At 44.7% G+C, this 25,301-nt stretch overlaps 2 protein-coding genes across 4 annotated transcripts in view; one reads left to right on the forward strand and one right to left on the reverse strand.

Moving 5' to 3' along the window:
• Window positions 1-623: 623 nt before the first annotated feature.
• On the reverse strand, window positions 624-15,226 carry ZNRD1 (zinc ribbon domain containing 1). 2 transcript variants are annotated; one of them, XM_018557081.1, is made up of 5 exons: window positions 15,210-15,226; window positions 8,490-8,620; window positions 6,516-6,619; window positions 3,499-3,608; window positions 624-707 (listed from the first exon to the last, which is right to left on the reverse strand). In XM_018557081.1, exons 1-5 carry the CDS (start codon window positions 15,224-15,226, stop codon window positions 683-685), a joined length of 387 nt encoding a protein of 128 aa, XP_018412583.1. In that variant the 3' UTR covers window positions 624-682. The 2 variants fall into 2 exon arrangements, with proteins under 2 accessions (XP_018412583.1, XP_018412582.1); XM_018557080.1 differs by lacking the exon at window positions 15,210-15,226 and adding an exon at window positions 8,843-8,879.
• A 7,775-nt stretch (window positions 15,227-23,001) lies between these two features.
• Window positions 23,002-25,301, forward strand: part of TNPO3 (transportin 3) — a 62,089-nt gene continuing 59,789 nt past the window's right edge. For both annotated transcript variants that reach the window (XM_018557083.1, XM_018557085.1), the window contains exon 1: window positions 23,002-23,432. In XM_018557083.1, the coding sequence (XP_018412585.1) occupies window positions 23,316-23,432 (117 nt within the window). In that variant the 5' untranslated portion in view covers window positions 23,002-23,315. The remainder of the gene's footprint in view (window positions 23,433-25,301) is intronic.

The following is a 25,301-nucleotide window of genomic DNA, read 5'->3' on the forward strand; positions in this document are numbered from 1 at the left end:
AAAAAAGAATGAAAAAAGGGCCCCTGAATGCCCAGCATATTAGCACATTATGGCAGATGTACCTGCCAAACCGATCCACTCCAGCGCTGCGCTCCTCCACCAGCATTTCCATTTTTGCCCCAGTCTTCTTCTGGGTTTTGAGCCTGCGGCCCCTTAAAAGAGAAGTATGGCCCAACCTTTTTTGGCCATAGCTCTCTAGGGTCACAGGAGGACATTTACTATGTCTTCCTGTGACTCAAGACTTTGCATACAGCAGACTATTGCCTGTTATATGCTGATAGCGCAGAGCCGTGCTGTGGCTGGGAAAGAGCCTGACAGCGGGCTCGGCATCTAGAGGAAGAGCCAGTGGTGGCCGCCCCCATTAATTTGCCAAGCCCCAATGATGTAATTCCCATGAAAGCACATGGGAGTTATTTTATTTCGGCAACAATCCTGCCGAACCTGTGCACTAAGCTGCACATTGCTGATTTTTTCACCTTCAATTCCAGTTTAACACAAAAAATTACTGGGGAATAGTAAAATCAGGGGGGAAAAAAAAAAACAGCTGTCGGAAGGACAGGGGAAGATCAGGAGACCCACATATCACTTTCTACATTTTTAAGTAACAGCAGGACGAGCAAATACAAAATATAATTTTATTTACATAAAAAGACATTTGACTTAATCTTGCTGGACATGACCATTAGGAATCTTCCTTCTCCTGGAAGCTGTAAAGGATTAAAGATGACAAGATGATTTATACATAAGAATTAAAGTTCATACAGACTTCAATAAGGGACAGGGCTGTGACAATAATTGGGTTTGAGTCTGAATATTAATAATAGCATTCTCTTGTATCCCAGTTCAGAGCAAATGTGGTCATGTAGTCATTTGCCAGGCCGTCCACAGAGATCTGCTTATCTGGCCTGTGATCTTTATTGACCAGCACAAGTGAGAGTCCCAAATCACCTGTAAACATTTTATAGCTGTCCCTAAGGCATGTCACCAGGCACTCATCTGTCACCAGTGGACAAGTATATAAACGCAAGCAGGTCTGGTAGAGGTAATGACCCAGGTGACTCGGCATTCACCCGAAAAGTCATAAACCTGAGTACAATATCAGCTCTCTTTCATAATTTGGAATTGGGCGGTTATAGTGTAAAATAAAAGGTTCATCCCCCTCCTGCTTTCCATCCCCAGTCCTGCCCTAGGGGCCGGCTCAGTGACACCTAAAAAAAAAAAAAAAAGTCTCTTAAAGGACGAACTTAAAAAATCATTAAGCTTATCACTACGCTATAAATACGAACTTAAAGTATCCTTGCCTCGATGAAGAGCGCTACTGTATAGTGACACCTGTCATATTCCTGTCTGAGAGGACGGCGTTATCATAGGCATTAAGTGTTAAATTGTCACAGCACTTGCTGGGCACGGCCTGTGTTTCCATTAAAAACACATGGTGGCAGTGGACGTTTGGTGGGTAAAGGGTAAACTGCGGAGTTAACCAACCCTGGTGGCGATCGCTCTCAGTCTGCTGGCCTGAGATTGTGTCCAGCGAGCTGGGAAATCTCTGTGCAGGGTGAGGCTGAGAGTGGCATCTCCACGTCCTTGGGACGCCACGCTCGGTTCAGAACAGTGTATAGTCGCGTGTGATTGACGTACTGCGGGTTCGGGCCGGGTGTACGTCACAAGGGCAACAAATCTGCAGCAGCGAAGCATAGTTCATCCTGGAGTCATTTGATGTCCATAAACTGAAATCGGACTGCTTGCCATAGGTTATTGTACTATAATAATTCTTGATTAACCGTCCTAAGAAATGACATGTTGGGCTTAAATTCCCAGAAGCAGCAGAAAGTTATCCAATTAATGCCGCCTAGATATGCTCAAACTGAACTTATTTATACATCAGTCAACTTTTCATTTATATAAACTGCCTTTAGTTTGGAAAGAAACTACTGGCCTAAAAGAAGGATAGATTGCCCCCCCAAAAAAATAATGGCTCGAAATGCATATGTAGAAGATTACCATCAGAAGGACAAATACAGGGCTAAAATAAAAAAAAATAAAAAAAGGAGTGCAAGACCAGTGGGGTAAACGGCTGCCATGTTTGTAAACTTCACATTAAGTTTAAGGCTAGCCAAACAGTATTACATACATCTCCATACATGATCTTACATTCCTCAAGCAAAGTACTAATAAATGTGTATGCTGAAATAAAAGTTTTATTCTAGAAGTTGAAGTATGGGAACGCGTATATATTTTATGATGGTAAACCAATAAAGTGCAACAAAACAGAAGCAGCCTGACCAAAATTTGTGTCTGAGAAACATAGCAGTACTTATCCGGATGCATAGATTACAACACAAGTGTCTGATATACAGTGCATTCAGAAAGTACTCAGACCCCCTTCACTTTTTTTTCCAATTTTGTTATGTTGCAGCCTGATGCTACAGTTGTTTAAATTCTTTTTTTTTTTTTGTCTCATTAATCTACACTCAGGACCCCATAATGACAAAGTGAAAACAGAACTTTAGGAAATGTTTGCAAATGTATGAAAAAGGAAAAACTGAAATATCACATTGGCATAAGTATTCAGACCATTTGCAACACTTGAAATTGAGCTCAGGTGCCTCCCATTTCTCTTAATCGTTGTCGAGATGTTTCTACACCTTCATTGAGGTTCACCTGTGCAAAATTAAAGTGATTGGATATGATTTGGAAAGGCACACACCTCTCTCCATAAGGGTTCCTTCACACCATAGGCAGTGCGTTACGGTCAGAATCTGACCGGAATGCACTGCCCACATTGCGGCCGGCTCACTTTTTTGCCGGGCCATTGCAGTGAGTGGCACCGTAGCCACGCCCTGCGGCTGCAATGCGATCGCAAGGCACAATGTGCCTGCAGTGCGTTCCGGTGCAATCAAAATGATACAAGCATTATTTTGATCGCACAGGAACGCACTGCAGGCACAATGTGCTTTGCGATCGCATTGCGACAATGTGTCACACAAATAGGTTATGAGGAAATAAAATCTGAGGCACCAACAATGAACATATTTATTTGCTATAACTACACTCTCATGATCCCCATCATGAGTCTCTGTAAGAGGGTTAATTCTGACTGTTAAAGCTTCTTTCTGAGATACATGGTAAGAATGCATCAGTAAGGGAAATACCCCCTTGTTGGAGTTGGTGGGGTGAGGCGAGATCTGAACCAGGAGAGAGAAGGCCAGTGAAATCTCACGTATTGAGTGAGCTCCATAAACCCGCTAGCTCTAATTAGTGAAAATGATTGTGGACTGCCAACAAATGTCTGGCTGTCAAGCCAATTCAGTTGATTCAACAATCCGAGCCATTGACCACCAGAAGACCATAGTTCTGATTTTGTTACTGCACGTGTACAGAATATTTCTCTGTCAGCTCAGTGTCTTATTTTTTTCTCCGTATGGAACATGAAAATGAAGCAGGCATCAACATATACATCACAAGGTATACTATCATCATCACTATATGTATACTTACCGGCACTGCATACAAGTATAGAAGACAGTCTGACCTTCATCCGCTGAACGCATCTGTCTCGTGTAATAAACCATTTTTTCATACCCACAGCGTGAGCAGCGCCTGTCAATCTGAGAAGACTCAGCTGTTATCAGAGCTGAATATGTACAAAATAGAACAGTTCAAGGACTCATGCAGCATGCAGACAGAAACTGAAGAATACTCTGTCGGTCTGGCCTAAATCTGTGTAGTGGAACAGAAACAATAGCTATTCAAAAATACAACTTCGCCCCACATTATATTTCCACAGCAATCCAAATGTTTGCTTTGATGTTTTTTATTTTTATCCTCCCATACATAAACAGAGAAATTATCTTAACCCTTTTCCTGCAAAAACAATTTCAGCTGGCCAGCCCAGCAAGCCATTTGTCGGCTACATTCAGCCTTCTGCTGTAAGCTCATGGTCACTCCACAGACCATGAACTTATAACAGGAAGGTCCTCTGGACTCTTCTGTGTAAATCAATAGCGGTGATCAGTGGCTGACAAGCCCCCCCACACCTTTCAGTTACTGGCACTGGATCCTCCCCACTGAGCATCGGCAATCTGTTCCCCTGCATGTCCCCCTCTGCTCTCTCCCACCTGTATCGGCAGAGACAACAGGAATCAGGGGACACAGAGCAGAGCATGCTGCTAGCACCCAGCAGGGAGGAAAGAGCTGCGGGCAGGAGGATCCAGTGACAGGCGGGGCGGAGTAGTTTAGGATGGAGAGAGGAGGGTCAGTAATCATGCGCAGGATTTACTGATTCTTCCCTTCACAACAAACACCAGAGTGATCAGTACGGTACAGTACGGAATTTATTCATAACCGAGCTCTACAGATCGCTTCCTGTTCATTTATGACTAGGGACATAGTAAACATAGTATCTCTTCAGTTTATGAAGAGCTACCCCCCCACACACATAATGTGCAACATAATGTGGTGTGTTACGCACACGTGCGCTATTCAAAAACATGGCAGTGCTTGACTTTTTTTGACTTAACATTACTCTAGTAACATTAATTCAACAGAGCGTGGCAGTGCATGGCAAAGCATTGTGACATATTGCCATGTGTTGTAATACGTTGCATTGTGATAAAATGCATGCCTGCATCATTTTATCGCAACACACGCAGCATTGCAGATCAGATTGTACCACAACACATAAGTGCAAGGCCAACCTCAAGATTTTTCTCATACATTTGTTATTTCCAGCTTTTGGAAATGAGGATGGGAAAAAAAAAAAAGATGAAATGGGTGCAGGTTTCTAGTGTGTCCCTGTGCCTTTAAGGAGGTTGGGCTGCCTCCTAGCAAACCTTCACCCAATTCATCCTTTGCTACATATGTTCCAAGATGGAGGTCCTCAGAGATAAGCGTTAGGACACACTACACAGAGGGACCTTGACGAGGCAGTGTGGCAACAGAAACCTCTCTTTTTAACCCTAAGACCCCTTTCACACGAGCGTCATCAGGTCAAGGTTCACGGATACAAAAAACTGATGAAAACTGAATAGGTTTACATCAGTTTAACCATCCGTTGTCAGTTCAGTTTACATCCATTTATTACATATTATGTTATTATAGTATGGTAAATTCCCATGATTCTTTGCTTTCCCCCAGCATGCATTGAGCTTGCCATGCTGTATTACGACATCAGTCCCAAAAAATGAACGTAACCTGAATTGATGTAACCTGATGATCAGTTTACATCAGTCTCGGTCAAAACGAAGAGCTGATCCGTCTAAAATTGCAGACATAAACTGACACCGATGTAAACGGATGGTCATCAATTTTCACCCGCACTGCCATAGGGATGCATTGTTGTCCATTTTCCATCTGCAAACGAAGGGTTGGAAACCTTACAACCTGAATGCTCATGTGAAAGGGGTTTAATGGCTAGACAGTGTTTTTGCAGGATGCCTGGTAAGTCTGCTGGGAAATGTTTGCTCTTGCCTCGTGAATGCAGGACACCCGATTGGCTGCAAGTACTGCCCCTGCATCCTGAGCTCTGCTGTACGGGGGATTACAAGAGGCTGAAGTAAATTCATATTCAGGTATTTCTATTGGCTGCATTTGAAATACATTTAAAGTGTTAATAAACCCTAAATAAATGTGGCAGCATACCTTATATTATTGCTTGTTTAGTTTTCCCTTTATGTGGGTAGCCTGTCTTTGCAGCATAATGAACCTCTGTAAGTCAAGTGTATTTTTTCCACCTACAGGGTGACTACATTGCCTTGAAGGGTCTCCCTGGAGGCCTAGTGCAGCCACCATGATGCACACACTCCCAACTGGGACAACATCTTCACATGCTGCTCCGTGACATGCGAGGAATCATGGGACATATAGTCCCAATGAGTTAGATCACGTGTCTAATGGCCAACATGCACAGTGCGTGCTCCCCAATCAGAAGATCAGGGTAGCAAAACAGAAATGGACACCATGCGGAGATCTTCAAAGAGTGAACATTTTAGAGTGAAGCCAAATGTAAGAAGAAAAAAAAATCAATTTTGTTTACAGCTAGTTATGTGGAAATAGGAGGGACTAGAACAGGGGTGAGCAACCTCCACCCATCATGCCTCTGCCTCAGTAAGAGCCGTGCTGCAGCTGGGAAGGATCCTGACAATATTGTCATGATTCACCTGGCTGTCTGATTGACAGCCAGCTGTGCCCGCCGCCTCCCCCGTCTGGCTTCCAATGAGTGCTGGAGGAACAGAGAGGGAGGGGGGATCCCTGTGGGGAGCTATAACTGATAGTCACTGCTCTCTGCAGGGAGAAGCAGTGGTTACATGATCGCTCAGTTCTCATTCTCTAGAGCCGGCATGGGACAGCTGCAGTGTCCACACCTGTTCTAAGTATTGGGAAGACTACATTTTACTCTCCCAATAGCTCCCCTTTAAACAATGAAAAACTACATAGAATGACAATCTGTAGTGCACTGCAGCATGAGTGTGAACGTAGCCAAGGTATGCATTGAGCATTCGGGGTAACCATCTTACCAGGGGTCCTTTCAAGGCTCCAGTATCTTCAGCCTCATTTGATAGGGCAATGGTGTCCAATTTGTTAAACATTACTGATGTCCGAACACACTTCCCTAAGAAAGCTGTAAGAAAAATAATGTATGGTTGACAGATTAAGAGAACAGATAACAATGGAGACCTTTAAACAGATTTTTTTAAGAGAACTAGTCACCATTGTGGAATGAATATTCAGTCTTGAAGTATTATTGCTCAGGCTTACGCTATTTAACTTTACTATTACTTTAGGAGTCAGGGCTCAGAGGCCAGCTGAAACCCAGGCTTCCAGCTCCCGAGTGCATACAGGTAATATCATCTTGCAATCAAATGATAAAATATATAAATGCTATCGATTAGATATAAAAGCAAATTAGTAGCTATAAAATGGACTGTTTAGAACGGCCCTTGTACTTCTTAGTCATTATTAAATCTAAAGGAGGTTGTATAATAAAAGTGCAATGTGTGGGGCCAGCTTACAATGTCAAATGACCATACCCCCATAATTCAGAAGGGCTGAATTATTTCAGTTAGAAATATTAGAAGTACCATCAGAAACATCAAGGGGGACATTGTGTAAGGTAAAGCACAGGGGAGCAGCTATATGACTTCAATGGACTCTTTAAACCCCAGATTTTCAAATTGAAAAGTGCAAAGTGTTAAAAGTAAGCCGGTGCCATTATAATTCAGAATGAGTATTCAGAATCTTGCATTACCTCATCATGACCATTTCACTGCTTTCCGTAAGATCGGAGTTAACTTTGAACAAAGAAAACCTAAGGGCTTAAGTGCTTGTTCACACCGAAAGCATGTGCGTTCCAGAGCGGTAGCTGCAAGCCCTATTTTTTGTGTTTGCAGTGGAACGCAACGCTGGCAAAGTTTTGCCAGGCGTTCGGTTGCACTGCAGGCGAGGGGGGGGGGGCGTGGAAGCTGTGCCATTGAATACAATGCACCGCCACGCCCGCTCCAAAACACGGGGAGAAGTTTCACAGCGATCACGGTGCGTTCCAGGCCTCCTTAACACCGATTTCGGTGTGAACAAGGCCTGAGGCTTAGTGACCCCTACAATATTTAAAGTGTATGTACACATTAATTATTTTTTCCCCCTTCAGTGTTGGATAGACTGGTAAGCATTTAGAACCCCTGTCAATCTGTAGTGTTGTCTGTGATCCTGCTGTATATCTTCACCCTCTGCATTTGACCTGGTGACCATTTTCACTTGGACAGAAAGTAATGGGGAGCAAACATTTTATAGCGGTCTCCAGAAAAGGAGGCGAGTGCAAATCTTTCATTATGGACACCTTTTTTTGGTGTTAACTTACAGTTGTAAAGTAGACACCGCTCCAAGGTCACTCCCGTGATGGAATACAATCTCATGTTTAGTTTACTAATTTGTATTGAGATTGTAGTGCATCACAGGAGCGAGCTTGGAGCGCTGGCTACTTTACAACACACACAGGGACCATGGGGAACAATAGTAGCCACCCTCCAGAAGGAAGGACAGTGTCAGCACCCATTCAGAGATGATTGGAGAATCTACAGCCGAGTGATACACAAATAAGATACATTTGTGTTAATAGTTAAAGTACTTGAATGTCTTTTTAAGATTTAACTCCTGAGTTTACTGTCACTTTAAGAAGGGATGCACATGGGCTTGGTGCAAACCGAGTTTGCATGAGTAAAACTACAGCCAATGCATTCCCTGCACTTGCACGTAACAAGGAATGCTCTGGCCACAGCTGATGGCATGGGAGGGGATGTGTCACTAACAGTTCTGCACAGTCCCGGGTGAACTCGGTTCTTACCAAGCCCATGCACATCTATTCCGGGCTCAGCTCCCCACTCCCTCTCCTGCTGTTTCTTTTAACCTTTACTGCACATGCACTTTAACTTCAAGGTGGCCTTTTGGTGGAAGGATCAGTAGGGAAGAGAAAGAACTCCATCTTGGCAAGGCCTTACCTGTCACTTGTGTAGGGTGGCCACAGCATGGGCATGTGACGGTGTCCGCGATACCAGGAGGGGGCAGCACCGAGCCACAATCCGAACAGAAGTCAGACTCCGAGGAGAAACACGTGCTTGATGTGTTCATCCTGTGGGAGAAATCACACAACCACACTGATCGGAATGGGAGACAGGACGGATGTGAAGATAAGATGGCTAGATCCGGGCTCCCCGTGCCTGCATATTAGTTGTGGACAGGCGTATACACAGGTCTAGACTCTGCATGGCATTACATCAAGCAAGTTGTCTGACGGTTGCTGAAAACATACTGATAGCATTTCGCACATGAAGATCACTCACAGTGTACTTACCCGCCTCTATCACCTCTCCGTACTATCTGTCACTCGCTATGCTAGTACAAATCACGTGCTTCTATCAGTAACCATAGAGTCTTAGACCCCCGATGCTCACAGCGCCCTCTACTGGCTGCAGCGGCAACAACCGCCTGAGTTTGAATTCAGTAATAACGAGACAGAATTGGGATCATTTCTGCATTGATTTTAATGTATTCTACAGGTCCTCTGCGCCTGCATTCATTTTAAGCACAGCCTAGAAAAGGCATCAACATGGAGGTGCAGATAAAAACAACCCATCAAGTTCTTCAATCTAGCAAAATGCAAGATAGGGCTACAAGTGTCGTCCTGGCCTGGGGTCTCCTCTGAAGACCTGGGTGTTATACCCCCTTCCTGTCCAGGCCATTTTTCAGTATTCAGTGCTGCAGTACTTTGACATTTATGCAGCCATGCAACACTGTACTGAAATGATTTTTAAATAATTTTTTGGGGAGCTTTCTTTGAGTGACATTTAATCATCACTGGGGTTTTTTATTTTTTACTATTAAAAAAATGTTTTCCCTTGATTATTTTATGAAACATTTATTATTATCCATTTTTTTTAGTAAAATATAAAAGACAGAGTCACATCGGGTAAATAGATACCAAACATGTCAAACCTTAAAATTGCGTGCGCCTGCGAAATCAAAAAATTACCATACCCCAAATTTCCCATCGGCAACGCTTTAGAAGCTTTTACTGCTGATCAATTTAGTGTTATCAGTGATTAATGGCCCTAGAACTATCACCCGTACTCCGACGTTTGCGGTGATATCTAACGTGTGGCGTAATCGTAATTTTCGCACCCGACACGTATTTACATTTGTATGTGTGTTTACAGGGGGCAAGGGACTGAAAAAATGTTTTTGTGTTCTTTACATTTTCTTTATTTTTTATGCAACTAATTTTTTATTTTTTTTTACACACTTAACTTTTTTGCTCATCTATCACATAGGGGGTTAACAAGTGCTGAACTCCCTCCAATCTTAGTACAGAGAGCCGCTTTGCCTGTCCCAGGCCTGCACATGGAACAGTGCAGCCCGGAATAGCCGGTGGAGGCAGGGTGGTCACACACTTCTCGGCACCATGCAAGTGATCGAGTGACTGTATAGCCACCTGAACACTAGTACGTAACAACCGTTACCAGCTGTTTAAACCTTTTACTGAGGGCTGCATTTTTTTTCTGCGCGTGCATGCGCACTTTACCATGCACGCAAGCACACAAAAAACGCTGTACAAAAACTTTCCGTACATTTATATACAACAGGCAGACGGCAAGTAGTTAAAGAGGAACTTGACTCTAAGTCCCCAACCCTCCCCCCATGTTTTTTTTTTTTTATCCCCACTTAAGCTGTTTGCTGGGTTATACCTGAAATGCCATACTCATTCTTCCAGCAAATCCAGCATTGTCCTGCTGTGTTCCACTGCCTTATGCCAGGTCCTGCACCGCCATCTTCTTTAATCACATCATAAGTCAGCTGTCTTTTCCGGGATCTTGCAGCTGCTTTTCAGATAATAAACCGTGGTGTGTATTCATCAGGGGACGGCTGGAATAACAAGGAAGAGACAGCCGGCCCCCTGATGACCCATTGCGGTGTATGCAGGTGAATGGGACATCATTCTGGCATAGGCGAGAATCCCGAAAGTGTCGGGAGGGGTCCCAGAGAAACAAGGTATTGGGATGGGGGGGGCAATTATAAGAATAGAGGGCAATGAGGTAAAATGGGTGGGGAGGGTGAAGGTCTGCTTTATGTCCACAAACTCCTACAACCTCTTCATTATAATAATAATCCTTATGTGAAAGGGAGGATTCTTACATTAAAGGGGGACTCTGATTTGAAGGAGGGCCTTACTTACCATTTTGTCTTGAATTGTATTGCAATTGTCATGTCTTCCTTATATTGTAAAGCGGGGGACTCTGATGTGAAGTGGGGGCTGTTGAATTGAAGGGGGAATCTGATATGAAGGAGGATTCTTATGTGAAAGGAGGGATTCTGATGTTAAAATGGGACTCCGATGTAAAGTGGGGGCTGCTGGTGTGAAGGGGGAACTTCCCCTGTGATGCCACGGAGAAGGGTGACATCATCAGTCAATGCAGATGTCCGTGTACTTCAGCCCATTAAATAAATGTATGCTGCTATTAGCCCCGTCCCTTCTCTGCCCATACATGGAGAAGTAAATGTAAACAATAGGTGGACATTATCCATTACTGGCTGTCAGGTGCATTGTGAATGTTTCATACCATTAGCTCCACCAGATAGTCTGTTGGTTTTATTCAGACAGACCTGGACTGGAAGACTTGTGATATAAGAAGAAGTATAGGTACTACTGCAGCAGTACTGATCAAGCATAACAGCAATTGTGATTAGCAAATATGGCTACACCCTTATCTATGTATTTACAAACTATATATAGGAGATGTCATGTAGTCAAGACTGGCTACTGGACTCGAATCCCCAGCTAACAGTAGTCAGCATTTATTGTCAGACAGCACAGTAATAGGGATAGATAGCAGCTGGAGGAAAGGAGTTGAAAGGAGGATTCTTCACTCCTTCCTCCAATGGCAGGGTTGCCATTACTTGAACAAATCATTTCTGGTCAGCAAGCAAAGCCCTGTAGATGTGGCTGTCACAGCAAACTGAAGACATACTGTATTTGTAGATATATTTGCACTGCTCCACCTTGGGGCTCGGCTCCATTGGCTGGCACTCCATTCAAAGCATATTGACCTCCCCAGCCGCACCTCACCTTATTTATGGAATGTAGCATACTTTGTACTGGCAATGGTTGGCTTTGATGAACATACCACACATTCCACAATACAACCATCAACTACTTCCTTTGCGCAGCACTGAGAGGCAAGTAGGGCCACTGGAGGATGGCATGGGATCATTTGACCGGTGGGGTTAGATAATCTGACTGCTCCGAGGGACATCTAGAAAAGCCAGGTAACAAGCATTACTAATATCAGAGAGCAAAAATACTGCTGGGGAACCTCTTGAGGAAGACCTCTGCCAGAGGTAGGAAATGGGCATCTCTTTAGATTTGAGCAAATTAGTTAAGGTTGGGTTCTCCAAATTCTGCAAAATCCACTGCTAACCCCACTGAAGTAAACAGTAGGAGAGATTTCATGAGGAATTTGTTTATAATTGTAGAATTGTTCACTACATACAAGACATTCACATACTGTATATATTCCAGCATATGCCAGTAGGCAAAATGAAATAGCTGGAATGATTGTTATCCCTATTACAACATTTACATTTTTTTCATTTTAAGAAAAACATTTTCATTACGTGAGACTGGGGTACCCCAATAGTCTGGCCGGACAGGGTGGTCTTGGATAAATATACATGTTTGCAAAGCTTGGCATTGTTTTTGCATTTTGGAAATTCTATATATTATGAGTTTTATGTGCTTTGTGTTTATGGTAATTCCCATCATTATTATTATACAGGATTTATATAGCGCCAACAGTTTGCGCAGTGCTTTACAATATAACGAAGACATTACAATCACAATACAATTCAAGACAAGATGGTAAGGAGGGCCCTCCTTCATATCAGAGTCTCCATTCACATCAGGGCCCTCCCTTTCACATCAGAATCCCCCTTGTGCATCAGAGTCTCCCCCTTTCATATCAGAGTCCCTCTTTCACATCGAAATCCACCCTTTCATATCAGAGTCCCCTTTTTCACATCGAAATCCCCCTTTCACATTAGAATCCCCTTTTACATCAGAGTCCCCCCCATTCACATCAGAATCCCCCCTTTCACATCAGAGTCCCCCTTTCACATCAGAATCCCCTTCACATCAAAGTCCCCCCCTTCACATCCTTTCCCCCCTTTACTTTAGAAGCCCCCTTCGCATCAGAGTCCTCCCTTCACATCAGGGTTCCCTTTTATCTCAGGAGTCCCCCCTTCACATCAGAGTTGTCCTAACTTACATTGTCTTTACCAAAGCTGCAGCAACATGGCAGAGGTTGGGAGGTGAAGCAGGTCAGGATGGAGGCAGACTTCCGTGTTCTTCTGAATGCTGGAGGTGGCCCTGGATGCTCCAGCCCTGGATGAGTATCATGTGTTTCCATGGTGTGGACGGGATGGCCACCAGCAACATAGCAACACATGATTCCTTGCAGGAGCACAGCCTCCTTGGTTGTTATGGTGCTGGCGGCCTGCCTGCACCATGGAAACACACGATGCTGTGCATCACATGAAAACATGAGACAAACTTATGCACATACTTAATCGTGATGGGACGCAGCATTAAATCTGGGATGCTGTTGTATTATATGGAGCAGATGGCAACGCTAGCAAGCTGACAAAAACTATACCTTGAAAAACACAGGCTGCAGCTACATGTTTTGCACAGTGCATGCCATTTTTCTCTTCTGTTAAGTCAACCCTGATAAACAGAGTCAAGTAGATTGTCATGAGGGACAAGAAGATCGGGGCCTAGCTTAAGTCTTTGGACAAGTCTTTTTTTTTTAAATTTCCACACTCCTCCTAGGGGGGCGTGGCTTGGCGACTCATGTGAGCGGACGCGGCTGAGAGAGCTCCGGCACGAGATCCTGATAATATCCTCTACATCTTCACTAATACAGCCTGATAGACACCTAAGTACCTTCCTTGTATACACCGGACCCCTCGGGACTCACGGGTACCGCTCGGTCATTCTCCGATTTTTCGGGATGACGAGAACCAAGGATGCGGCCCTCACTGGAGGTATGGACCTGCAAGATGGCCGCGGCTCGCGTGCGCCAGCCCAGACTCCTCGGAAACAACAGAGGGACTGAAAGCCCATGTTAAACGTTAAAAAATAAATAATTTTTTAGCCAAAGATGCATCTAAAAGACTAGCGTGCGTGTGCAGAAAACTGACCGGATCTGCTCTGCATTTGGTGTGAACAAGGCCTCCCTTAAGCATGTTAACCTTTATCAGTGGATCATTGGTGCAATGCTCTGGCTCCTGCAGACTCTTCCTCTCTTCCAAGTCTGTACCGAGGTACGGACATTTAGTAACATGGAGAGGAGGAAGTGTCAGTGAACTACAAGTGTGGTGATGTCAGCTACACCTTCCTCCAACTGCCCTTCCACCGTATAATGAGAAAGTCTCACAGGGAGTTAGTAGTTGATTAAACTTAGCCATGAAGTCAGTAGTGATGTGCAAGGGCTTGGTGCATACCTAGTTAGTCGAAGCCCACATAAATCTGTGAAGTGGTGGGGAATGCCCCTGCCGCAACTGATTGGGCTGTGAGGGGGGGTGTCAATCACAGTTTTGTGGGCTTGGGTGACTCAGGCCCCCACACATCACTAAAACTGAGCCCCAGCAACAAGGTGGAACTTAAAGTAATATTAAAGTCAAAAGGATTTTAAGCTATTTCAAATGCTGATGAAATCACTTACAATGATTGCTGCTCCTTGATGTTTAAAAGTTTTAGTTTTCTGCAGAATCAGCTGGACCCCTGAGCCCTGGTCCTGACTTCCTGTTTTAGAGTGACTCCTTTCTCAAGCAGAGTGCTATGCAGTCACCCTTGTGTGTGCTAGTAAGCTGGGTGTGTCTCCACAAACACACAGACACAGCAAATCAAGCTACTTCCCTCCCCCCTGTCCTCCCTTCTCACAGCTAGTAGATGAACAGTTGCTGGAGTCTGCTCTGTCCTTTGTTATCTTTTACTGGACAGGAAGTTCTGGGAAGCTTAGCTGAGAGACTTGGATGCAGCTGTTCAGAAACACGATGATAGTAAGTGTTTGGGTAAAAATGTAAAGCAATACTTTGCTGGGCAATGTATATTTGTTTGATCTGGATTCATTATTGAAAAAAAGTTTGAGAGTTGAATACTACTTTCATCAGGGAGGAGCGGAGCAGAAGCTTTTCTGGCTAATTTAGACAGTGGCGGGCATTTTGTTTTATCTGTGTTTAGACATTTTAAAATGGAGTGTGGGTGAAGCTATCATGAGTCATGGACCTGAAACATCCTAGACATGTGCACCAGCAAAAAATGTGTTTCGTTTTGATTTGGATATTGCGTTATTTAATTTTCCAGGATTCGGGTGCGAAAGTCAATTAGTTTCGGAATTCGGACAAGATTCGTTAGCGGTAATCTTTACGAAAATTCGTTTCGTTAGTTCGTTGCAGCTAAGTGACATTTAAGAGGGAAAAAAAGTTTTTTTTTTCCTCAAATGTCACTTTGCTGCAACAAAATTTCGTCCAACAAACGAAATTTCGTCCAGACTACCGCTAACGAATTTCGGAATCGGACATTCGGATTCGTTTGCATTCGTTATATCTGTAATTCGGAAGCATCTGAATCTCCGAATTTCGATTCGGAACGAAACAAATCGCACATGTCTAAAACATTCATGTTCATTGCAGATGTCTAAGCACATGCGTGTTCCCTGCTGCTGAAGAGCTCTATGCATTCTCACACATTGGACAAGACAGTATCCAATCAAAGTCATCACAGTCCTGATACATGTTCTCTGTTAGTGAGCCCTGGTGAAGGGGTATTTGTATGAGTCCCCAAAGTGCGATGGCTATTTCTATACTGTCCCTTCATCCGTATATAGAATAAAGATGTGTCTGGACTATTAGGGAGTGTGGTGCTTCAATTCACAGTCCTGCAGTTTGACATCACAGCCCTAGGAGACAATAGAGATCCACTGGGATGTAGAATCTGCCTGTCTAGTAGTCAGACCACCTATCCTGACTCTTTCACATCACAATTGGCCAGACACACCAATAGGATAAACCTTGCAGCAGGTCTAGCTCTTTTATGTCACTTCTTTCCAGTAAGCAATGAAGCAAGGATAAGGATGACTGGCTCCTAAGATTTAATCATTAATAATCATTAATATATCCTTAATAGTATTTTATAAAAGAACGCAATGCATGTACCTAGATTTGACTTTGTATCAGCCTTTTGCAGCCCCCGTCCAGCAGATCTCAGACTGGGAGAGGGAGAAGTGGCATAATTCATTGTATTGCACTGTAAGGAGCATACTGATAGCAGGAGAGAGCAAGTGACAGAGAAATGAGCTAAATGTCGCGCTGCTTCTCCTTCCGCCGTCCAGTCACAGTGTGGGGAGTGAGGAGGAGACCTAGAAGCGAAAATGAAACTACAGCAGAGAAAGCTCAGGTCCCCTCCCCTGTCAGGCAGGACTGTGCTGTGTGGCAGAGCTGTGTAAATCTCTGGAATGGGTACACAGGAATAAACATTTTATTTTATAAGCATTTCAATTTTGTAAAGCGCTGCGCAAACTGTTGGCGCTATATAAATCCTGTATAATAATAATTGTATCTGTGTTTGAAGCGTTTGCCTGGAGGGCTCATGTAGTCGAGCATTGTGTTCAGACACGGCTCTTTTTGCATGAAATGCCGCCATGACTACGTTTGACTCAATTTGTGTGCAATGTTAACCTAGGGTTGCCACCTGTCCAGGATTCACCCGGACAGTCCGGGTTTTGGATGCTGTGTCTGGATTTCATGGCAGCAGAAACCCGGACACAAGATGTCAGGCAGACAGGGGCAACCAAAATTAATATAGGGGCTACTGGCCTCCCACTGAAAATAGTCTCAGCTGTGATATTTACATATGAATAAGCCGAGACTTATTCTCCCAGAAAAATGTCTGCATGTCGCTAGAGTGTTCGGGTTTCACTTGAAGAAAAGGTGGCAACCCTATGTTAACCCCTCTTTATAAGACATACTGCATCCAAAGACACACAACACAAAGCAGGTCACGGGTAGCCCCAGAACAGTCATCCGTGCTACACCATTGAAGTAAATGGCAAGCTGTGTACCTGCCGCTGATGTCCACCACAGGGAAACAACAACCGTCTACATGAGCCCACTGGTGGTTATCACAGCGTGTTTATTACTAGAGGTTGGGGGAGTTTGTTTTCTAAAACATTTTGTATAATAAACTACTTTCTTCTTCTTTTTCTGCTGTATTTAGCCCTTATTCCATCTCAGTGCTGCTGAACTCCTTCAGCCTATTTTACAGACACTTCCTGCCTACATGCAAGCACTCCAGCATTGGCTGCATGGCATTTCTCAGGACAGGTTTCTTGATGGTGACAACAGCAGACCATGCCTGTGCTATATGTGTTTGATCAGAGGGCAACATGACATGGTGACAAAGCAGGAGTACAATTGGAAGACAGGAACAGTGTTGTCACCCTTTAACAGGAAGTGCCTAAGAAACAAAAGAAAGTGCCTCTATAGTGTAAGGCCCCGTTCACACTGAGCGATTTATCGCGCGGTAATTCCCGCGATATCGCGGCTATTTACCACGCGATATCGCTCTCCAATGCTTGGCAATGGGTCAAAGGGTCCTGCTGTCGCGGGTCGTGCGTCGCTACAGCAGGACCCTTTTTGGAGCGGATTTTGCCGCGATTCAATGCAAGCATTTGTGCGATATCGCGCAAAATGCAAATCGCGCGACAAACGCGCGATTTGCGAATCGCGCAGTGTGAATGGGGCCTAAGGCGCCATTCACACTGAGCGATTTATCGAGCGATTTTTGCAGCGATATCACTCATATTTCCACGCGATATCGCTCTATGTAGCTTCTCCAATACATTTCAATGGAGCTGTTCACATCTCGTCGCTCAATATCGCTTGTAGCTCGTCGCTCCTACATGACCCTTTTTTCGAGTGATATTGCTCCTGATTGCATACAGCCCATAAGGAAAAAATCGCCCCATGTCGCGCGACAAGTCGCTCAATATCGCGCGATTTTCATGTCGCTCAGTGTGAATGGGGCCTTAAAGAGTGATTTAAAAACACGCAGCTCTGAGGCTGTACTTGGGACTTCTCATCTTACTCTACTGGTTTTTATTCAACTGAATTGTAAGTACAGCCTCAGAGCTGCGTGTTTTTATTATGAAATCACTCTTTTACACTGTGGAGGCGCTTTCTTTTGTTCCTTGTTTCTTTGACTACCAAAAGGACGTGGATAGGTATATGCAGTACAGATTGTAAATGGATCATTGTATGTGAAAAATTCCGTGACACTGTTACTAGTGGACAAAGGGACTTACAGTTAGAGGCTCCCCCGTGATCTATATCGGGGGAGCCTCTAACTGTAAGTCCCTTTGTCCACTATTAACAGTGTCACGTAATTTTCACATACAAAGATTCATTTACAATCTGTACTTCATATACCTATCCACGTCCTTTTGGTAGTCGCGCTCCTGTCCTGCTTTGTCCATATCTGCAATTTTGAATAGACAGGGTCCTCTCCCTGTATCGAGGAGCTGCTGCACACCCTTACACAATAGTCACCGAATTGTAGTGTGCCCACAGGAGTGCGCTTTATCCTTTTTTGTTTTTTTCTTGTTTCTTTGACTGGTGGTCAATCTGACCTGTGGGAGCTGCCTGTGTCGTGTTTGTTGCATTTAATTGCTGGGCACCCTGTAATTGGAGGCGCCTGTATTTTTTCGTCAGGAAGTGCCTGAAGCAGATCCTAATGGCACCAACAATGGGAATTTTTAGTGAAAGCTGCATATTTCAAAAATATTACAAGTGATGGTTAACATGACATTAACCTGTTATTGGAACCCTGTCTGTATTGGGTCCACAGTAAAGTACGGGCAGCCTGTGAATATGGATGACATAATGTAGAACAGTATAGAAGAGTAACTGCAAATAAAGAACATGTGGTCCATCAAATCTGCACATTGTATTTATAGTGAAACTTAACTCCCCTCCCCCCATGAGCGCCACCAGTTTCCTCCCATGCTTCTTCTGGGTGACAGGTCTTTGGCCATCTTGATTGGCCAGCATGGAATGAATTAACTCCTGCGTATGTGCATGTGAGTTCATTCATTCCAGCACAGAGGTGTACAGAGAATGTACACTGAGCCGCCAATGTGCTTCACAGTGTACATCCTGAAGATTATGAACAGACAGGTAAGTTTGACTTATCACAGAAGAGACATAGAGGGGGAGTCAACAAAACTTATAGAGAAGCTGATTGGTTACTATGGGCAACTGCTCCAGATTCTGTCTGCTCCCGTTTTGACAAACCCCCCCCCCCCCCCCATCACAGTCCTGATACATGTTCTCTGTTAGTGAGCCCTGGTGAAGGGGTATTTGTATGAGTCCCCAAAGTGCGATGGCTATTTCTATACTGTCCCTTCATCCGTATATAGAATAAAGATGTGTCTGGACTATTAGGGAGTGTGGTGCTTCAATTCACAGTCCTGCAGTTTGACATCACAGCCCTAGGAGACAATAGAGATCCACTGGGATGTAGAATCTGCCTGTCTAGTAGTCAGACCACCTATCCTGACTCTTTCACATCACAATTGGCCAGACACACCAATAGGATAAACCTTGCAGCAGGTCTAGCTCTTTTATGTCACTTCTTTCCAGTAAGCAATGAAGCAAGGATAAGGATGACTGGCTCCTAAGATTTAATCATTAATAATCATTAATATATCCTTAATAGTATTTTATAAAAGAACGCAATGCATGTACCTAGATTTGACTTTGTATCAGCCTTTTGCAGCCCCCGTCCAGCAGATCTCAGACTGGGAGAGGGAGAAGTGGCATAATTCATTGTATTGCACTGTAAGGAGCATACTGATAGCAGGAGAGAGCAAGTGACAGAGAAATGAGCTAAATGTCGCGCTGCTTCTCCTTCCGCCGTCCAGTCACAGTGTGGGGAGTGAGGAGGAGACCTAGAAGCGAAAATGAAACTACAGCAGAGAAAGCTCAGGTCCCCTCCCCTGTCAGGCAGGACTGTGCTGTGTGGCAGAGCTGTGTAAATCTCTGGAATGGGTACACAGGAATAAACATTTTATTTTATAAGCATTTCAATTTTGTAAAGCGCTGCGCAAACTGTTGGCGCTATATAAATCCTGTATAATAATAATTGTATCTGTGTTTGAAGCGTTTGCCTGGAGGGCTCATGTAGTCGAGCATTGTGTTCAGACACGGCTCTTTTTGCATGAAATGCCGCCATGACTACGTTTGACTCAATTTGTGTGCAATGTTAACCTAGGGTTGCCACCTGTCCAGGATTCACCCGGACAGTCCGGGTTTTGGATGCTGTGTCTGGATTTCATGGCAGCAGAAACCCGGACACAAGATGTCAGGCAGACAGGGGCAACCAAAATTAATATAGGGGCTACTGGCCTCCCACTGAAAATAGTCTCAGCTGTGATATTTACATATGAATAAGCCGAGACTTATTCTCCCAGAAAAATGTCTGCATGTCGCTAGAGTGTTCGGGTTTCACTTGAAGAAAAGGTGGCAACCCTATGTTAACCCCTCTTTATAAGACATACTGCATCCAAAGACACACAACACAAAGCAGGTCACGGGTAGCCCCAGAACAGTCATCCGTGCTACACCATTGAAGTAAATGGCAAGCTGTGTACCTGCCGCTGATGTCCACCACAGGGAAACAACAACCGTCTACATGAGCCCACTGGTGGTTATCACAGCGTGTTTATTACTAGAGGTTGGGGGAGTTTGTTTTCTAAAACATTTTGTATAATAAACTACTTTCTTCTTCTTTTTCTGCTGTATTTAGCCCTTATTCCATCTCAGTGCTGCTGAACTCCTTCAGCCTATTTTACAGACACTTCCTGCCTACATGCAAGCACTCCAGCATTGGCTGCATGGCATTTCTCAGGACAGGTTTCTTGATGGTGACAACAGCAGACCATGCCTGTGCTATATGTGTTTGATCAGAGGGCAACATGACATGGTGACAAAGCAGGAGTACAATTGGAAGACAGGAACAGTGTTGTCACCCTTTAACAGGAAGTGCCTAAGAAACAAAAGAAAGTGCCTCTATAGTGTAAGGCCCCGTTCACACTGAGCGATTTATCGCGCGGTAATTCCCGCGATATCGCGGCTATTTACCACGCGATATCGCTCTCCAATGCTTGGCAATGGGTCAAAGGGTCCTGCTGTCGCGGGTCGTGCGTCGCTACAGCAGGACCCTTTTTGGAGCGGATTTTGCCGCGATTCAATGCAAGCATTTGTGCGATATCGCGCAAAATGCAAATCGCGCGACAAACGCGCGATTTGCGAATCGCGCAGTGTGAATGGGGCCTAAGGCGCCATTCACACTGAGCGATTTATCGAGCGATTTTTGCAGCGATATCACTCATATTTCCACGCGATATCGCTCTATGTAGCTTCTCCAATACATTTCAATGGAGCTGTTCACATCTCGTCGCTCAATATCGCTTGTAGCTCGTCGCTCCTACATGACCCTTTTTTCGAGTGATATTGCTCCTGATTGCATACAGCCCATAAGGAAAAAATCGCCCCATGTCGCGCGACAAGTCGCTCAATATCGCGCGATTTTCATGTCGCTCAGTGTGAATGGGGCCTTAAAGAGTGATTTAAAAACACGCAGCTCTGAGGCTGTACTTGGGACTTCTCATCTTACTCTACTGGTTTTTATTCAACTGAATTGTAAGTACAGCCTCAGAGCTGCGTGTTTTTATTATGAAATCACTCTTTTACACTGTGGAGGCGCTTTCTTTTGTTCCTTGTTTCTTTGACTACCAAAAGGACGTGGATAGGTATATGCAGTACAGATTGTAAATGGATCATTGTATGTGAAAAATTCCGTGACACTGTTACTAGTGGACAAAGGGACTTACAGTTAGAGGCTCCCCCGTGATCTATATCGGGGGAGCCTCTAACTGTAAGTCCCTTTGTCCACTATTAACAGTGTCACGTAATTTTCACATACAAAGATTCATTTACAATCTGTACTTCATATACCTATCCACGTCCTTTTGGTAGTCGCGCTCCTGTCCTGCTTTGTCCATATCTGCAATTTTGAATAGACAGGGTCCTCTCCCTGTATCGAGGAGCTGCTGCACACCCTTACACAATAGTCACCGAATTGTAGTGTGCCCACAGGAGTGCGCTTTATCCTTTTTTGTTTTTTTCTTGTTTCTTTGACTGGTGGTCAATCTGACCTGTGGGAGCTGCCTGTGTCGTGTTTGTTGCATTTAATTGCTGGGCACCCTGTAATTGGAGGCGCCTGTATTTTTTCGTCAGGAAGTGCCTGAAGCAGATCCTAATGGCACCAACAATGGGAATTTTTAGTGAAAGCTGCATATTTCAAAAATATTACAAGTGATGGTTAACATGACATTAACCTGTTATTGGAACCCTGTCTGTATTGGGTCCACAGTAAAGTACGGGCAGCCTGTGAATATGGATGACATAATGTAGAACAGTATAGAAGAGTAACTGCAAATAAAGAACATGTGGTCCATCAAATCTGCACATTGTATTTATAGTGAAACTTAACTCCCCTCCCCCCATGAGCGCCACCAGTTTCCTCCCATGCTTCTTCTGGGTGACAGGTCTTTGGCCATCTTGATTGGCCAGCATGGAATGAATTAACTCCTGCGTATGTGCATGTGAGTTCATTCATTCCAGCACAGAGGTGTACAGAGAATGTACACTGAGCCGCCAATGTGCTTCACAGTGTACATCCTGAAGATTATGAACAGACAGGTAAGTTTGACTTATCACAGAAGAGACATAGAGGGGGAGTCAACAAAACTTATAGAGAAGCTGATTGGTTACTATGGGCAACTGCTCCAGATTCTGTCTGCTCCCGTTTTGACAAACCCCCCCCCCCCCCCCAAATTTGTTTTGTATACTTACCTTTCCGGTGGCCCGTGTCTTGTAGCAGTTCTCTGGCTGCTGCCGGTATGAGACTGTCTGGTCCATCAAATACCTGCTCCCCCACTCCATGCTATGGTTTCTTCCACAAGTACCTGAGTCACTATGAGACTTATGTGGCAGCAGGAGAAACCACAGTGGGTGGCAGGGGACAGGTATTTCACACACTGTACAATATATCATCTCCTTTTCCTGGGTGGCTTTACTTTGGACCCCATAGTGGCAGGATTGTTCATATGACATTTTACTTATTGGGCTCACATAGGAGGCATGGAAATTACATTTTACTGACTGGGTTCACATAGGAAGCCTCTATGTATGGCATGCAGTGCTCCTGCATATGTCAGTGACAACAGGAATGCCTGTATAACATAAACAGTACAGAGACTAGTTCTCAGTTGTGCAGCTTCCGCTATCTATGACAGAGCACACACGGGAGGAACGTCTCTGCCGCCCTCTCGTCACTCAGGGACCGGCAGGAAGCACTGGCTGACGTACTTCCTGCCCGGGAAGCAACCTCTTTCCTGGGCTGCTACTGGAGAGGTGGGGAGGTTTGTGTGACGGGAGAGGAGCCACACAGAAGCCGGACACTGAGTCTTCCGGCGCCCACCCCTCCTCCCTGCACAACCCGGGGAGAGGATCCGGAACGCTGTACTGCAGACTTGTGCTTCCCGTCCGGGCCGAGTTTGCGGGTGCACAATCCCATTGCGGCCGAGGTAGAGGATGAAGCCTGGGGAGAGGCGGCTGTAAGAGAGCACGGAACGCTGAAGCAGACAGACATGGAGGGGAAGCCCGGCCTGCAGACCGTCTACCAGGCCGTGCAGGCCCTCTACCATGACCCGGATCCCAGCGGGAAGGAGAGAGCCTCGCTGTGGCTGGGAGAACTGCAGAGATCGGTGAGGGCCTACTGTGCACACACCTCCGAGAAGGGGCTCATGTGGGCATGGCAGGACAGTGTGTGCCCGCTGATCAGGATAGGGCACCTCTGTGATCTCATACTGGGCTGACCCAAGGGACGCCTGCCAATGGGCCATGCTTGGGTTTACAGATGAAGGTGGTTATGCCGGATCAGATTGTTGCACAATAGATTTTTTATTTTTTATTTTTTTTTGTATGGAAAGTTGATACCATCCTGCTGGGGATAGACTGGTGTTACAAGGGAGTGTGCTGTGCTCATTCTAATATGTCAAGTCTGGACTGCTTTCTGAATGTGTGCTCGTTATGTGACTAGAAAGAAGGGTGTTCCGGAATGCTAGGCCAGAATTATATCATTGCCATCAATGCTTCTGCTTTCGTGTGGGTGCTCACTGACACACTTGGAGGGGAAAGCCCACATTTTTTTCTTTTTAGATTTGAAGTAGGGAAGGGTTAAAGCTGGACTCTGGGAAAACCAAAAAAAAAAAAAAACTCCCCTTGCCTTGGGGCTGCCACTGCACGGGTTAAATGCTGGTTTATGTCTAGAGAACCCAGATAAAGGACTTTTACTTACCTGATCCCCGCTGCTGTAGTCTCCATGATTAGTCCACCTCCTTCCCCACGCTGAGGAAGGCCCACTGACATCCTCGCGTCTAATGCGGGGTCCATTGCCCTTCATCATACACCGTTATGCCGATGGGCACAAGCCAGTGGAGGGGAGATGAATGCCGACTGCTAGTAGAGTGGGGATTAGGTAAGTAAAACTGCTGGGCGGGGGCAGCCCCACCACAAGGGGAGTTTTCTGTTTCCCCCGGAGATAGGCTTTGAAACAAGTGAACATTTTCCTTTTTTTTTTTTTTTCCGGGAGACTGAACAGGAAATGAGAGGAAATCTCCAGGAGACCTTCCCTCTCAGACAGTTGGCACTGGGATGGGTGTCCCCATTGAATATTTGTCTCTGTGAATGTGGCAGGAAGGGCAAGACAAAAGGGTGAATCTGCCCAGCTGAGACACGGATAGTAATAAAGATCTGACCGGGATTTTAACAATTTCCCGCTCTAATCATAACGTTCAAAAAACGTTTTGGCTATGCATACTCTTTAAGCTGTGTCAGGGGAATTGTCTGCAATCTCCTCCATGGACTTTGCCTGCTTGATGTGCTCATTCATAACCCAATTCTCTTTTTTTTAGTTGGAGATTCTCAGTTCTCACCGGTATATTGTATGCATAAGGAGTGCAGAAACCTTTCAGGATAGAAATATGGAGCTGCCTTTTCTGCAGAATCCAGAGCTGTCATTTATATTCTTGCTTTACTGCATAAATATGCAGCCAGTAAAGGTGGCACCCTGACCTGAATTCTTGTTTGGGTCACAGAAGTTAATGCAAAACTTTAGGCAGGATTGAAGCTGAAATCCCGCATTATTATTATACAGGATTTGTATAGCGCCAACAGTTTGCGCAGCGCTTCACAATATAAGGAAGGCATTACAATACAATTCAAGACAAGATAGTGAATTACTTTTTATTCAGGCACAGTCTCCTCTCCTGTACTAGATTTGCTTACATTGACTTTGCAGTACAGTGTGAGCATTTCACTGTGTACATTAGAAGCTGCAGCAAGTCAGAGCCTCTCGTGTTTCCTGGCTTGAGGACCTCCTGCATAATCTATCTCTTTCTTCCCAAGCCTGACTGTCCCTGACCTGCCCCTTTCATTCATTGGATTTCAGTTCTTTCAATTACAGAGGCTCAGCATCACATGTGAATGTTAGCCCAGTTTACTGATTTATACAGGTTTGAATCCTACCGCTCCTTCTACCAGCCATGATCTGCCTGCATTCCATAGAGAAAACC

This window comes from Nanorana parkeri, unplaced genomic scaffold, assembly GCF_000935625.1.
Source record: "Nanorana parkeri isolate BGI_ZX_2015 unplaced genomic scaffold, ASM93562v1 scaffold265, whole genome shotgun sequence".
NCBI classification, from domain to species: domain Eukaryota; kingdom Metazoa; phylum Chordata; class Amphibia; order Anura; family Dicroglossidae; genus Nanorana; species Nanorana parkeri.